The sequence below is a fragment of the Myxine glutinosa genome, chromosome 1, assembly GCF_964187855.1.
Source record: "Myxine glutinosa chromosome 1, kmMyxGlut1.1, whole genome shotgun sequence".
Lineage (NCBI taxonomy): Eukaryota > Metazoa > Chordata > Myxini > Myxiniformes > Myxinidae > Myxine > Myxine glutinosa.
In genome coordinates this window covers 229,624,350-229,639,115 of record NC_136261.1, presented here as the reverse complement: position 1 = coordinate 229,639,115, position 14,766 = coordinate 229,624,350, and the positions used below count along the sequence as shown (strand labels likewise).

At 44.3% G+C, this 14,766-nt stretch overlaps 1 protein-coding gene across 8 annotated transcripts in view; it reads left to right on the top strand.

Annotated features, from left to right (window-relative positions):
- Positions 1-14,766, top strand: part of SMARCA4 (SWI/SNF related BAF chromatin remodeling complex subunit ATPase 4) — a 172,499-nt gene that overhangs the window by 109,010 nt on the left and 48,723 nt on the right. For all 8 annotated transcript variants that reach the window (XM_078784783.1, XM_078784751.1, XM_078784772.1 and 5 more), the window contains 2 exons: positions 4,217-4,383; positions 5,340-5,503. In XM_078784783.1, coding sequence (XP_078640909.1) covers positions 4,217-4,383; positions 5,340-5,503 — 331 coding nt within the window. The remainder of the gene's footprint in view (positions 1-4,216; positions 4,384-5,339; positions 5,504-14,766) is intronic.

Genomic DNA, 14,766 nt, shown 5'->3' with positions numbered 1-14,766 from the left:
AAATTCAGCACTTATTCTAGTTCACTCAGAAAAAGCTTTTGGTGAGAGCTTGCAAGCTTCTTTTCAAGAGGAAAACACTCCCAAACATTTGTACAGTGGCACAAACTTTGGAGGAAGTAATATTCTGCATCACATGATCGTTGATAGCGAATCAGCAGTCACCTCTAGAATGTTGATGTTATTATGAGTAACAAGGTCGATTTATGTACAATATTTCCTAAAATATCTACTTGAGGACTGCTTCAACAAGATTCCTGATTATGTCAGTTTCTAGATGATATATGATTATTGTAGAACATGTGAATCCTAGTGAAACATGATCGTTTCCTGGGATGCTTTTTGGCCAAACCTTTATGTCATTACCCACTACTAGGGCATGCCCGTACTATATCTATATCTAAAATTATATCCCCCCCTCTATTTACATGAAATGGTTTGGTGCATGAAATGTTTTGGTCTATTCGCAACGCCAAAGCGAACGGCGAACGCTTTACATGAAATGGTTTGGTGCATGAAATGTTTTGGTCCATTCGCAACGCCAAAGCGAACGGCGAACGGCTTGCGAGTACAGTGACAATCCCCCCGGGGTTTTTATTAGTTTTAAAACATAGTTTAACGCCAACATAGCGCCAACATAGTTTGCAAACGTGAAATAAATGAATACGCTCTCAAATGTGCCATCCGAGGCAGAGTGTGTCCGCCACGTTCGGCACACGCGATAGTTCGCTGCTCTCTGATTGGTTGAATCGTTTTTTGGACATAGCTCGGTAAGTAATTGTCCGATTAATATGAAACCTTGAAAAGGCACATCCTCGGGTCCCCAGCAATATACCTGGCAAGTTAAAAGTATATCGGACCCGTGGTTGTCGAGAAACAGCGGTCACAGACAAACGTACAAACGTACAAACGTACAAACAGAGATTACTGGAATTATAGATAGATAAATCACATGAACAATATTAATGAAGATTTACAGCAATCATACTTTCACATACAAAGTAGAGAAGCTTAACTAACTGCCATATCTGACCAAAGGCTATATTTATGACCACTACTACAAATTTTGTTTGGATTGAAAAAATGCTCTGTTTGAATTGGAGAAATATTGTCTTGCATCATGGGGACAACTGTATTGCATGATATGGATCATGGCGCCACTGCACGCACTTCCTCCACCCCACCGCACACATCCCCCAAATGCATCCCTCCCCCCCCCTCCCCCCACCCCACATGCATCCCCCACTCCCACCGCACGTACTCCCCCCAAAACCCACAGCACACATCCCCTACCCACACCGCAGGCACTCCCCCCACCCCACTGCACACATCCCCCACCCCCCCACCGCATGCACTCCCCAGGTTCTTTATCAACAACGTATTTTCTCGTGCTTCTGCTGACCTGTCTGCAAAGTGTATAAATCGAAGTCCCGAGTGCGAATCACAGGTGAGCCCGTCCTGAGGTAATTAGCGATTGGGAACGATTCAGAACCTGTGGGTGAATAACCCTTGGTAATTTCCCCAACAGTTTTCCGGACGACAGACTGCCGGTAGGGGACATGTATTGCAGCGCAATACTCAGAATGCTTGTTGTTATTATTATATATTATGCACATCGAATCCAGGAGGCGGTAATTGCGCGGTAAATTTGAATGCGGTTAGAGCCGATAAATTCGGCTTGTAGACATTTCGTCGCATGCGTAAAGCCGATAGAATCGGCTTGTAGAGACTCCAGAGAGTTCATGTACATAAATAGCTGCCTTAACTAATTAACATCTTTCTTCAAGGGCAGATACTTTACAGCTACTAAATTCCAACAACCCTGATTCTGCTATTAAAGACAGGATGATGTTTGTCACCTGCCAACAAATCAGGAGATATTTAAGGTTATTTTATTTGTTTTTTGATTTCTTGAATAATAAGTTTTAATTGGTGATAATTATGTTTTTTATGAGCTAGGAGGGATTTTCCTTCTTTCAGATAATGAGATTAGTGAGCTTAGATGTGAGTACAGGAAAGCCTCTTATTGTACTACTTTGAGCGGCCCAGTCAGCGGGAGGCTTTGGAGGCCGACTTTTAAATGTGGTTTGCCCAAGAAGGTTCATGGCTGATGGTGAGACTGAGGAGTTTGAATGACAACTTCCTCAAGAGGTTTTTTTAAAGAAAGTATGGATAGGATGGTTCGCAAGACGGTCCTTTTGGAGATAGTGAGAATGTGAGATTTGTCAGGATTGAAAGACGTATTCCAACAGTTTGACCAGCTTGTAATTTTGTCAAGGCCAGAAGAGAGGGAAGAGGCTACAACCTGTCTGTCTGAAGGATGAGGGATGTCACGACAGAGGATGGAGTCATCAGCAAATAGATAAAGAGGATTTTCCAGAGGTTTAGAGAGATCATTGATGAATATCAGGAATAGGACTGGGCCCAGAACATTGCCTTGGGGCACTCCAGCCATGACAGGGAGAGGAGGTGAAAGGATTCCATTGAGTTGCACACGTTGGCTATGAGAGTAGAGGAAGTCAGTAAGCCATGTGTGGAGTTGGCATTGGTTGCTATAGGTAGAGAGTTTGGAGAGCAAGACAGGATGTCCAAAGAGATGGCCCTGATCTGATCTCATGTCTGACATTGAGGGCCTCCATCCATTGTCGGGTTAGTAGAAGCAGCGTGTCCAAGGTGGAGTGACCTGGTCTGAATCCAAATTGGTGATTTCAGATGAGGTTGCTACAGGAAAGGAAGGATTATATCAACTGCGATGATGGATTCCATGGCCTTGCTGGTGATTGGAAGTAAGGTGATAGGTCTGTCATTGAGGGGATCCGTTTTTGCACCCTTTTATGTAATGCAGTGATGTTTGCTGATTTCCATACAGATGGAAGATGACTGAGCACGATAGGGTGAAAAGGGCAGAGAGAGTATGTGCAAGAGCAGCAGAACAGGTTTTTAGGACATATGAGATGATGCTGTCCGGTCCAGTTATAGAGTCAGATTGAAGAGTTAAAATACGTCGAGTGTTGAAATAGTCAGACTCGAGGTCGAGGGTCGAAAGAAGAAAGGACTTTGTACGTTTTTTTGGTATGCAATGTCGTGGCTCATGCAGGAGCTAGAACATAGAATGGATCACGACGTAACAGAACAAAAGGAACAGTAGAAAGAGAGGGGGAAAACACACCAACAGCAGGATTAAGGGATAAAATAGAGGGAGGCTTGGAAAAATATGGGATTGGTGGAAGAACAAGGGCAAGGGGAAGACATAGTGGGTGAACAAGATGGATATCTCTCCAAACTCTCAATCACAGAAGTGGAAGGAAAAATTGGAAACTCGGAAAGAAGTGGGCTTGGGGAGGGTTAATGGGGGTAGCAAAGAACATGTTTGTGAATGATGGATGATCTGAAATGGTGTAGAACAGCTGTCTTGAAGCCCTGGAGAGAAGGATGAGATTGAAGACACTGAGGAAGTTGGTTCCACAGGTGGGGGAAAATAGAAACGAATGAGTGGAGGTGCACATTGAGTCTGGATTTTCGGGGTTTCACCAGAAGGGGATTAATTGCAGACTGTGTGTGCAGAAACTTTGGGTGGGGGGAAGCCAGACCATGTTGAGAGCAGGGGGCGCAAGACCAGAAAGGAGGCGATATAAGACAGAGAGACCACCGATCTTTCGGCAATGTGAAAGTGATAATCCAAGAAGGAATAGTATGCAATCTATGAGCTTAGCGGTTAGGGTGCGGCTCGGGATCCTAGGATCCTGGGTTCGAATCCCGGTCGATCGCTAAATTAACACCAGGGGGGTTGACTCAGCCTGTCATCCTTCCGAGGTCGGCAAATTGAGTACCAGCTTGCTGGGATGAATGATCCCGGTGTGTACCCCGATTTAGAATAGGTACACCGTATCCCTGCGCATCGTAAGAGGCGACTAAGGGTTGGTGTCAGGAAGGGCATCCGGCCATAAAAACATTGCCTCAAACAGGGAACCATGATTGTCATGGGGCCTGCAAGGCTAACCCCTGCTCTAGCGGTGAAAATGGCCTTAAAACGATCATTCTATGAGCGACTTGTAAAATCGAATAGTATGCAATCTATGAGCGACTTTTTTTTTGGTGCTTGAGAATCTGCATTTAATTTTGCTTCATTGAATTGCTAAATGTGCTTTGATTACTAACTTTGTAAACTATTGGATTCCATCTGTCCTCCTTTATCCCATTGTTCTTTATTACCCAATAGGCCCGACCTGTACCGAACCTCCGGCAAGTTTGAGCTTCTTGATCGCATTCTCCCCAAACTGCACTCAACTAACCATAGAGTGCTGCTCTTCTGTCAGATGACAACTCTCATGACAATTATGGAAGATTATTTGGCTTTTCGAAACTTCCGATACCTTCGGCTTGATGGTATGTTTCCTACTTTGCATAATTTAAAAACCTGCCCTATTGCACCTTTCCAATGGAATTTTTTTTTCTTTCTAATCTACAAATCCAGCAAATATTTTTATTTGCTTTCTTCTACATTTTATATTTTAAAGTATGTTTTAAAAAACATCTCCCACTGTTCAGCCAACTCAGCACCTGCGATCCGATCCATCCAATGCCATTTTTACACTGCAAGGTGAACGAACAGTGCTGTACTGAATCCCGCAGTGCACGGCAGTAGATAATGTGTCCCGTTTTCTTGCTCTACAGGTTTAGAATTGCGACCTGTAGACGACTGACTGCAAACAAACATACAGACAAACATACAGTACTCAGGAAACGAATATGATTTGTGAATGTTCGATTTCACAAGTAAAAATGTGAAACTACGACTGACAATGATGAAGTATTTTAATGCGACCCTGAACAACAATTTTAATGTTTTAAATTAAAAACATCCTTTTTCTGCTTCATTGTTATGTCATGATCTTACTGAGTATCCGTCATCCACTGTGCCATGATGGTATGCCCACATGGTTGTTTTCACAATTCCTGCACCGTCGGCATGACTTTAACAGCATTATACTGTGTAAACTGCCTTGCTGAACGACATGATATGACCGTTCAGTGGATGCAGAGCTTATGAAGCAGGCTAGATTTGAATAAGATGCTTGTGAAATGTAAAATTGCAAAGAAAGAGTACTCACGGTGAAATTCAGTGTTCGTTCACAACATGTTTGATGCATTCATTCAATTGTCATGCTACTGTCGATGGAATTAAAATTTTACAGTCAAATATGTTAAAATAAAACTAAGTGAATCAGTGAAATCCTCAGTTAATTGTCGAGGAAGACCATTTATGATTACTGAAGATGTTCTCCAGAAGCCCTGATTTGAAGATTTTTACTTTGCTTTTTCTCAACCACCATCTGTTTCAGGGACAACGAAGTCTGATGATCGAGGGACTTTGCTGAAGATGTTTAATGACACCGGCTCAAACTACTTCATCTTCCTCCTGAGCACACGTGCTGGAGGACTGGGCCTCAACTTGCAGGCTGCTGATACTGTGGTCATCTTCGACAGCGACTGGAACCCACATCAGGTTGGTTATGAGCTGTTCACTAGTCGTAATGCTTTCATTAGTATCTCTCTTTTATAATGGTATTCTGTCTGTATTTCATACTTTTTAATTAATGTTTTTCTCATTCAATAAAGTGCTTCTTCTTTGGTTGAGCTTGGTGTTGGCTTAACAGTCAAGGTGGCTGGCTTGAGATATCAGGGTCTTGAGGTCAAGCCCCTATCATTCCGTTGAATGGTGGGTTGACTCAGCCTGTCATCCTTCTGAGGTCGGAAAAATTAGTACCAGCTTACTGGGAAGAATGAGCCATTCAAGTATCCTGAATCGGAGTGGTGACCCGTCCAGGATTGTACCCAATAACCAAGAAACTGCTTCTGCAGCCCTATACATCTGAAGATGCAAAATGAGTGGTCTTCTTCTTCTTTGGCTGCTTATTGTGGAATAGATAGACAGAGGAGAAAGTCACTACTGTGATGATAAAATGTCTCCACTCGGTTGCCAGGTTATATGCCTCTTCTATTGTAGTACTCAATTGTAGTATATCCTGCATGGTATTCTGCCATCTGAAACGTTGTCCTCCCCTGCGGTGATTCCAAGTGCACATGATGGCTGAATGGAAAGTACAACAGCCGCATCTGCCACTCAGTTTCTACATACATGCTAAAACCTATGCAGCTGTGCACCACCAATCTGGCTAGAAAGGAATGGTAGCTGAGATTTGTTCTGAACAGTCATATTTGTGATTTGCCCTTGTCATCTTATTCCTAAGATGTGTTGAAGAGCCCATGTATCAAAATCATTAATGTGGGTTATTTTGATCCAACTATCACTAGCATATATGAACACCAGCAATGCTAAAGAGTTGGGAAGCCTATTGGGTATTTCCATGTCGATGTCAAGGAGTTGAGCGCCGAAGTGGCCGGTGCAGCTTGTCTTCGGCATTCGGGCATGAAGTCACCATTCAAACAAATCTTTGACTTGAGTTATTCAAATTTGTTGACTTGTGTTCACCTCATGGTTGGGGTTGCCTGTAATAGTCACAGTATCACCAAGATTATGTCTTCCTAATGATTGAATATTGTCCTTGCTCCAACTGACATGTAAGTCAAGTGATGATGAATACTTGCTGAAGCATTGTCTCCCCCCACAAGCATTGTCTCCACCCACAAGCATTGTCTCCACCCACAAGCATTGTCTCCACCCACGAGCATTGTCTCCACCCACGAGCATTGTCTCCACCCACAAGCATTGTCTCCACCCACAAGCATTGTTTCCACCCACAAGCATTGTCTCCACCCACAAGCATTGTCTCCACCCACAAGCATTGTCTCCACCCACAAAGCATTATCTCCACCCACAAAGCATTGTCTCCACCCACAAGCATTGTCTCCACCCACAAGCATTGTCTCCACCCACAAGCATTGTCTCCACCCACAAGCATTGTCTCCACCCACAAAGCATTATCTCCACCCACAAAGCATTGTCTCCACCCACAAGCATTGTCTCCACCCACAAGCATTGTCTCCACCCACAAGCATTGTCTCCATCCACAAGCATTGTCTCCATCCACAAGCATTGTCTCCACCCACAAGCATTGTCTCCACCCACAAGCATTGTCTCCACCCACAAGCATTGTCTCCACCCACAAGCATTGTCTCCACCCACAAGCGTTGTCTCCACCCACAAAGCATTGTCTCCACCCACAAAGCATTGTCTACACCCACAAAGCATCGTCTCCACCCACAAAGCATCGTCTCCACCCACAAGCATTGTCTCCACCCACAAGCATTGTCTCCACCCCCAGAACATTATCATTGTGGTTGCGTAGGTCAATTAAGGAGCGCTTACTGCCAAGATACACACCACACTCAGAACCATGACAGAGTCCTGCATCATCATGTAATCAACGGTTAATAGGAAAAGATTATGGGCCAGCACACAGTCTTTGTATGTTCACCATCAAACTCAAAGGAGTCATTACCTTCCTGTGAGGTGACCACAGATGGCTGTAACACTATAGTGAGCGTTGAGAATATTTACAATCCTACTGAGGTTTCCTACTTCTTTAATAGGAGCCGAGCCTAAGATGGTCTTGATATAGTGACTGAAAGGTCTTCATATCAACATAGGCTGCATAGATATCTTATGCAGCACTTTGTCTCAGTGCAAATATCTGCTTGATTGTTGATCTATTTGAAGTGAACCTGTTCTGTTGCCATCTGCGGCCTGGCATCAGCACATTCTGGACATGATTTAACAGTATCCATGCAATTACCTTTGCTATGACTGGTAGAAGAGTGATGCCTGTAATTATTACACAGTTGTGTACCCTCTGTCTTTCCAATAATATAAAATAATTCCCTGTCACCAATGTTCAGGGACTTCTTCTTGCTGCCTAATTCTCTTGAATACGTGGTATATTAAGGCATTGTCAAAATGCTTTAAGAGCTCAAGGGCAATGATAACTAGAAAGAATCTCAAAATGCAAAGCATGCCCATGTCTGCTTTGTACCCAAATTAAGCTTGACAAAAACAACAGCTGAAAAGAAATGTAAAATTTATTAATTATCCATATTCTCATAATGAAGGTTTGTGGAAAATTTTATTACAAAAGCTTAAATGGTAAAAAAAAAAAATGGCCTAGACAGGCACACAGAAGCTCAATGGTATATAAACAAGCATTCTGAGTATTGTGCTGCAATACATGTCCCCTACCAAAGTTCAAAGTGCCATAACTTTGTCAAAAATGATCGAATATACCAATTTATGCACGGTTGATGCTGGTTTTCAAACTTGATCTGAGGTATGCTGAGACACATGTGTGTCACGCCTCGCCTCATTGATAAGCCTGCAAGGTCGCTCCGTGGAGCGGCCTGCACGTATTGCACTGTGTGAATTATATAATTACCAACTCACGGTCTGAGGTACTAGCGATTCAAGAGATATCGATTTTTAAAAAATATTTTCGTTTAATTAACGATATCTGCCAAACCACGTGCCCTATCGCAAATTCCAAAATGACATTTTAGTAGACTGACATGCTGAACAGATCTGTGAAGTTTCCCCTCGATTGGATCAAAAATGAGGGAAGAGCTCAGTTTTAAAGGTTCATGCTTAAAAACGTCATAACTCTGAAACCATGTGATGCATGACGTCATGCTCGCTGACTTTTTTGTTCGTCATGGGTATGCGATTCTGCCTGCAAAGTTTGGCCTCGATCTGTTCAGCCGTTGCAGAGAAAAAGGGGTTTTCGTGTTTTCATGAAAAACAATATGGCGGCCGAACCACGTGACTTGTGACGTCATAATTACCATTAAAATATTCTACAGACCGAGTCCCCCCTACGGTGAAAATTTGATCTCAATCGGTCCTATTATTGCAGAGAAAATGTTTTTTTAAAGGTAAATTAAAACTTAAAATGGCACTGAGTTAAGGATCATCAGAATTACCAAAGTTCAAAGTGCCAGAACTTTGTCAAAAATGATCGAAACGTCGTGAAGTTCGAACTTGATCTGTAACTTATCATGAGGAAACCATGTGCCAAGTTTGAAATCATTAGCATTAAGAGTTTAGAAAAAAAGTCCGGAAAACTGTTCTTTGCGTGACGGACTGACAGACAGACAGACGGACTGACAGACTGACAGACTGACAGACAGACTGACGGACTGACGGACTAACGGGCTGACGGAGGGACGGCGTGCAAACCTATAGTCCCCTCCGGTGTACACCGGTATGGGACTAATAAAGAAACATGGAAGTGATTACAAAACCCAGCCATCTCGCGATGCGGTGTTGGATGGTGGACAGGCTTATAAAGGCCTATTTTTACTGACTGTGACTTCGTCCTTTGACATTTTCACCCAATTATTAATTATTCTCTCCATTTGAAAACTTTTCTATTTGAAAACGTTTCTATTTGAAAACTTTTGTCTATTTGAAAACTTTTGTCTGTTTGAAAACTTTTTTCTATTTGAAAACTTGATAACAAAAGCTCAAATGGTTGAGTTATGCCCCAAACACACACACACCTCGTTTTTTTCATTTCTCTTCCTTACAATTCCATCACACACATACACACACACACACACACACACACACACACACACACACACACACACACACACACACACGTCTAATTGTACAGTATCGGCTATTCCTAAAATATAATATACGTAAAAAGATTGATGGAAATGATGCTCATTTCACAACATCCTATATTCAACTTTATTTAAATTGTAAACTTCAAAATACAGTTCCCTTATTTAAAACTAGAGCGGCACTCAGAAGAGCACATACCTCCGTCGGGCTGAACAGTCTGTGTTTTGTATCCAGACCTGAAACAAAATATAACCGGCTTGTTCTTGTCACCTAACCAAGTCGTCCACCAAGTTGCATCTGAATCCGTCCATAACTTTTTGAGATATCCTACTTAGTAGAGCGTATATGGGGGAAGAATCGTGCACTTTTTGATAAAAGCATCAAACTTTGTACATATCATCAGTAGGCCATTACAAGAAAAAATAGATATAGTGCCATCCCAGTTTTGGCCTATGATGGCTGTGGCGGCCATTTTTAAAATTCATACACATATTCAGTAGGCCATAAGAAACAAAATTAGATATAGTGCCATCCCAGTTTTGGCCTGTGATTGCTATGATGGCCATTTTTTAAAATGGCCACCGTCTATCAAGGTTTTGGATGGGGGAAGATAAGAGATGGTGGTGAACAGCTGTTTTAAAGACCTGGAGGGAGGAGTGGGATTGAAGGGAGTGAGGGAGTTTGTTCCAGAGGCGGGAGAAAAGAGGAATGAAAGAGTGAAGGTGAGCAGAGAGCCGAGATTTCGGCAGTTTAACAATCAGAGGGTTGCTGGCAGATCTTGTGCGACCTGTAGGAATATTTGGGGGACAGAGCACAGAGAGAGCTGGGGGTGCAAGGCCGGAGAGGAGTCGGTAGAAGACAGAAAGACCACCTACCTGCCTGCGGTGAGTGAGTGAAAGGCCCTCAGAGATAGCTTCATCGCGGGAGATTCCAATAATTCTGAAAGCTTTGGTTTCAACAGCGTGAAGCCGAACCAGGTGTGAGGCAGGAGCACCGGCCCATAGGGGAGAACAGTATTCCATTGAGCTGCGGATGAAAGCCTTGTATGTGGTGAGGAGCTCAGGTGTGCCGAGGAAGGATTTCGCACGACGGAGGATGCCCAGTCGGTGACTGGCTTTGGAGGCCAGCTTGGAAATGTGGTTTTCCCAAGAAAGATCATGGCAGATAGTGAGACCCAAAATCTTGAGCGACAGAACTTCTTGGAGAGGATTGTTGAGAAAGTAGATGGGAGGGTTGTCCAGTCGATCTTTTCGGAGAGACATAGTAAGAGTGTGAGATTTGTCAGGATTGAAAGACATGTTCCACTTGTTTGACCAGTCTGTGATTTTGTCCAGGTCTTCAGAGAGTGAGGAGGCAGCAGACTGCCGATCTGAGGGAAGAGGAATGGAGCGGCAGAGAGTGGAGTCATCAGCAAAGAGATAGAGAGGATTTTCGAGAGAGTCAGAGAGATCATTGATGAAGACCAGAAAAAGCACGGGGCCCAGAACACTGCCTTGGGGAACTCCAGCCTGAACAGGAAGAGGAGATGAGAGAAACCCATTCAGGGCCACACGTTGACGACGACTAGAGAGGAAGTCCACCAGCCATGCGTGGAGATTTCCATGGATACCAAAGGAGGAGAGTTTGGTGAGCAGAGCGGGGTGCCAGACCGTGTCGAAGGCACGTGATATGTCGAGGGAGACAGCTCTAATTTCCTGTTTGGCATTGAGGACCTCCATCCATTGTTGAGACAGCAGAAGCAGCATGTCCAGAGTAGAGTGACCTGGTCTGAAACCAAATTGATGATCAGAGATCAAGCCATTGGAGAAGAGGAAAGATTTCATATCCGAAGCAATGATGGATTCCATGACTTTGCTGATAATTGGGAGAAGGCTGATTGGTCTGTAGTTGCTAGGATCTGTTTTTGCACCTTTTTTGTGCAAAGCGGTGATGTTGGCTGATTTCCAAGCAGATGGCAGTTGACCTTGAGCAAAAGAGAGGGTGAAGAGAACAGAGAGAGGGTGAGATAGAGCAGCAGAGCAGGATTTTAGGACCTGTGGGCTGATGCCGTCGGGTCCAGTTGCAGAATCAGAGTCGAGGGTTGACAGAAACTTTTCCACCTTGTCAGGAGGAAAGGACACGGAGTCCAGGAGCAGCAGGGTACGACTGGGTATGGTGGGTACAGAGAGGGATGGGTTTGGGACACAAGATTTAGAGGCAAACACAGAGTTGAGGCATTCAGCTTTTTCACGTGCGGAGTCAGCTGTGTAGCCGTTTGAGGTAAGGGAGGGGATGGAGGGGGAACAAACACCAGAAACGGATTTGACCAGACGCCACCAGGATTTGGAAGAGGGAGACAGATAAGAGAGTTCGGTCTTGAGAACGGAGAGATATTGTTTCCTGGCTCTCCTGAGGGTGGACACACACTTGTTTCGGGCTTTGTGAAAGGAAATGAGATTTCCTTCCGTTGGATTTGCTTTCCAGGAGACGAAGGCAAGTTGTTTCTGGGCAACAGCCTCACCACAAGATTCCGTGTACCATGGACGGGAGGAAGGGTATGACAACTGAAGACGAGATGGGATAAATCTGTGCATGAGAGAGAGCAATTTACTTTGGAAGAATTCCCAGGATGAGTTGATGTCAGAGGTGGTAGAGATGGGAGACCAGTCCAGATGATTGATGGCTGCTTGAAGACCGTGCCAGTTGGCCTGAGTGAAATGCCAGACTCGTCGACGCTGAGCAGGCTCCCTGAGGATGGTCAGAGAGATGTCCACTTTAACAAGGACATGATCAGATGATCCGATCGGAGCAGAAGAAGAGCAGCAGACATTTTCAGGGAAGTTAGTCATAACCAAGTCCAGAAGAGAAGATGTTCCGTTGACTGAGATCCGGGTCGGGAAATTGACAGATTGTGTCAGTCCCAGTGAGTCACAGAAGTCCTTTGCTGAGGAGCCATGGCTGGTGAGAGAGGTACCCACACCCAGCCAACTGGCATGATGACAGTTGAAATCACCACATATGAGGAAGAGAGAGTTGGGATGAGTAGATAGAAGTTGGTCCATATCATCAGACAGCGAGATGTAGATGGAGTCATCACTGTTTGGTGGACGGTACAACACACATATGAACAAGAGGTGGGAGCGAAGGGGAAGCCGTAGCCAGAGGTATTCCTGGGGGTGAGGTGGAGAGAGTGCAGTGCAGGGCGAGTGAGGAAGAGAGTTTTTGATAAAGATAGCAACCCCGCCTCCAGGACGCGGCTCAGGTCTATCATACCGGAGGAGGGAGTAGCCCGGGAGAGATACTATGGAATCAGAGACATCATAAAGGAGGAAAGTTTCTGTTAAGCAGATCACGTCTGGTTTGACAGAAGCAACCTGTATGGAGAGATCAGTTAAGTTTGAACGAAGGCCCCGGATGTTTGAGGTCCATACCGTTAATGAAGAGGAAGGGGGAGCATCAGATACAGAACAGGGGGGAGGAGGGGTAGGGTAAGATGTGGAAGAGGTGGAAGAGGTAGGGAGAGCTGTTGAAGGTGTGTCAGAGATTTCAGAATAGCTCGGAGAAAGGGAAGGATGGGGCGGACAAAAGGTTTGATGGTGATTGGGTGAGCCACAATGAGGTGTTATTTGAGGAGGGGGAAGAGCGAGGCAGAAGGTTGGGGGAGATGGAGGTGAGAGTTTGAAGGGGGAAGAAGCGGGGAGGACGCTTTGAGGAGGGGGAGTGAGAGGGGGGAAATTGAGAAGCAATGAGGGTGGGGAGATTTGAAGGGGAGGGGTGAGGGGGGAGTTTGGGAGGGAAGGGACAAGGGGAGGGATTTGAAAGGGATGGGATATGGGGGAGATTTGGAGGGGAGGGGTGAGGCAGGAGTCTAGGAGGGGAGGGGCGAGGGGGTGTCTTGGCGGGGAGGGGTGAGGGGGTAGTTTAGGAGGGAGGGGGCAAGGGGGGAGATTTGAAAGGGATGGGTGATGGGGAAGATTTGGAGGGGAGGGGTGATGGGGAAGATTTGGAGGGGAGGGGTTATGGGGAAGATTTGGAGGGGAGGGGTGAGGTTGGATTTTTGAAAGTGTACGATTTATGGGAAACGAACATTTATTGCAAAATGAGTTTCTTGTGACCTTCGAGTTAAAAATACGTTTAAGGACGCTGGATGGAGGATGGAGTGCAGGAGAGTTTAGGGAATGTAGAAAAAAGGAACTATAGGAGATGGATATTTTTTTTGGGATGAATTGATTTGGTGAGCAAGTCGAAAGCAGCCTTTTAAAGAAGAAGAAGAAAAAGGTGTTATAAAATATGACGGAATACATAACTTGAGGGGAAAGTGTAAACATTGAAGGTTAATGAGTGAAAACTATCTGGGGAAATGGGGGAGAAACACGTGGTCGAAGAACGAACGAACGAATAACAATGAATAAACGAATGAGAACAGAGAAGGAAATGTTTTTTTTTTTTTGTTTGTTTTTTTTGAGTTGAGATTTACACAAGGAAGTAGGCTATGGGTGAAAAGACTGGGAATACAGAGAACGAAAGTTATTGGATCACAAACGACGGACCGCTGAGAAAAACAAAGCCTCAAGGTTGTACAGTGCACACTGTATAAGGCCTCAAGACACGACACGAATTAACACGATTTTCAATACAGGTATGAAAGATTTGCACCGAAAAATCTTCGTCGGGACACAATATACGTACAACACCATAAATAAATACAGTTTTAACGAAAATACAAATGGGAACAATCACTTAACTTCGATTTCAAATCGTTCGCAACGCGGCAAAGGCCTTGCTCGCGACACGGCAAACAGACGATCAATTTATGAAAGATAAACACCGAGAAACAACCAAAGTTGCACACAATAACTTCACACACCGAAAGATAAATACAGTTTCGACAAAATACAATTGTGAACAGACTTAACTTCGAAAAACGTGGAGACCGTGTGGAGCTTCGAAAATCCCTGCCGCCATCTCCAAGATCTCGCGAGATCTCTCCCCAATAACTATTGGGGAGAGATCTCTCCCCAATAAATAAAGTACCGTATTTTAGTCTAATACTAAAATACCATATAACTCAACAACCAAGAGGCCTAGAATATTAATTCTGGTGCCTATATATAGGTTTTTGGGGTCATATAATTAAAAGAAGGCAATAATGAGTATGTGTGATCACATCTTGTACCACTTTTGGAACATAAGTGCCCTTTTCCAGTTTA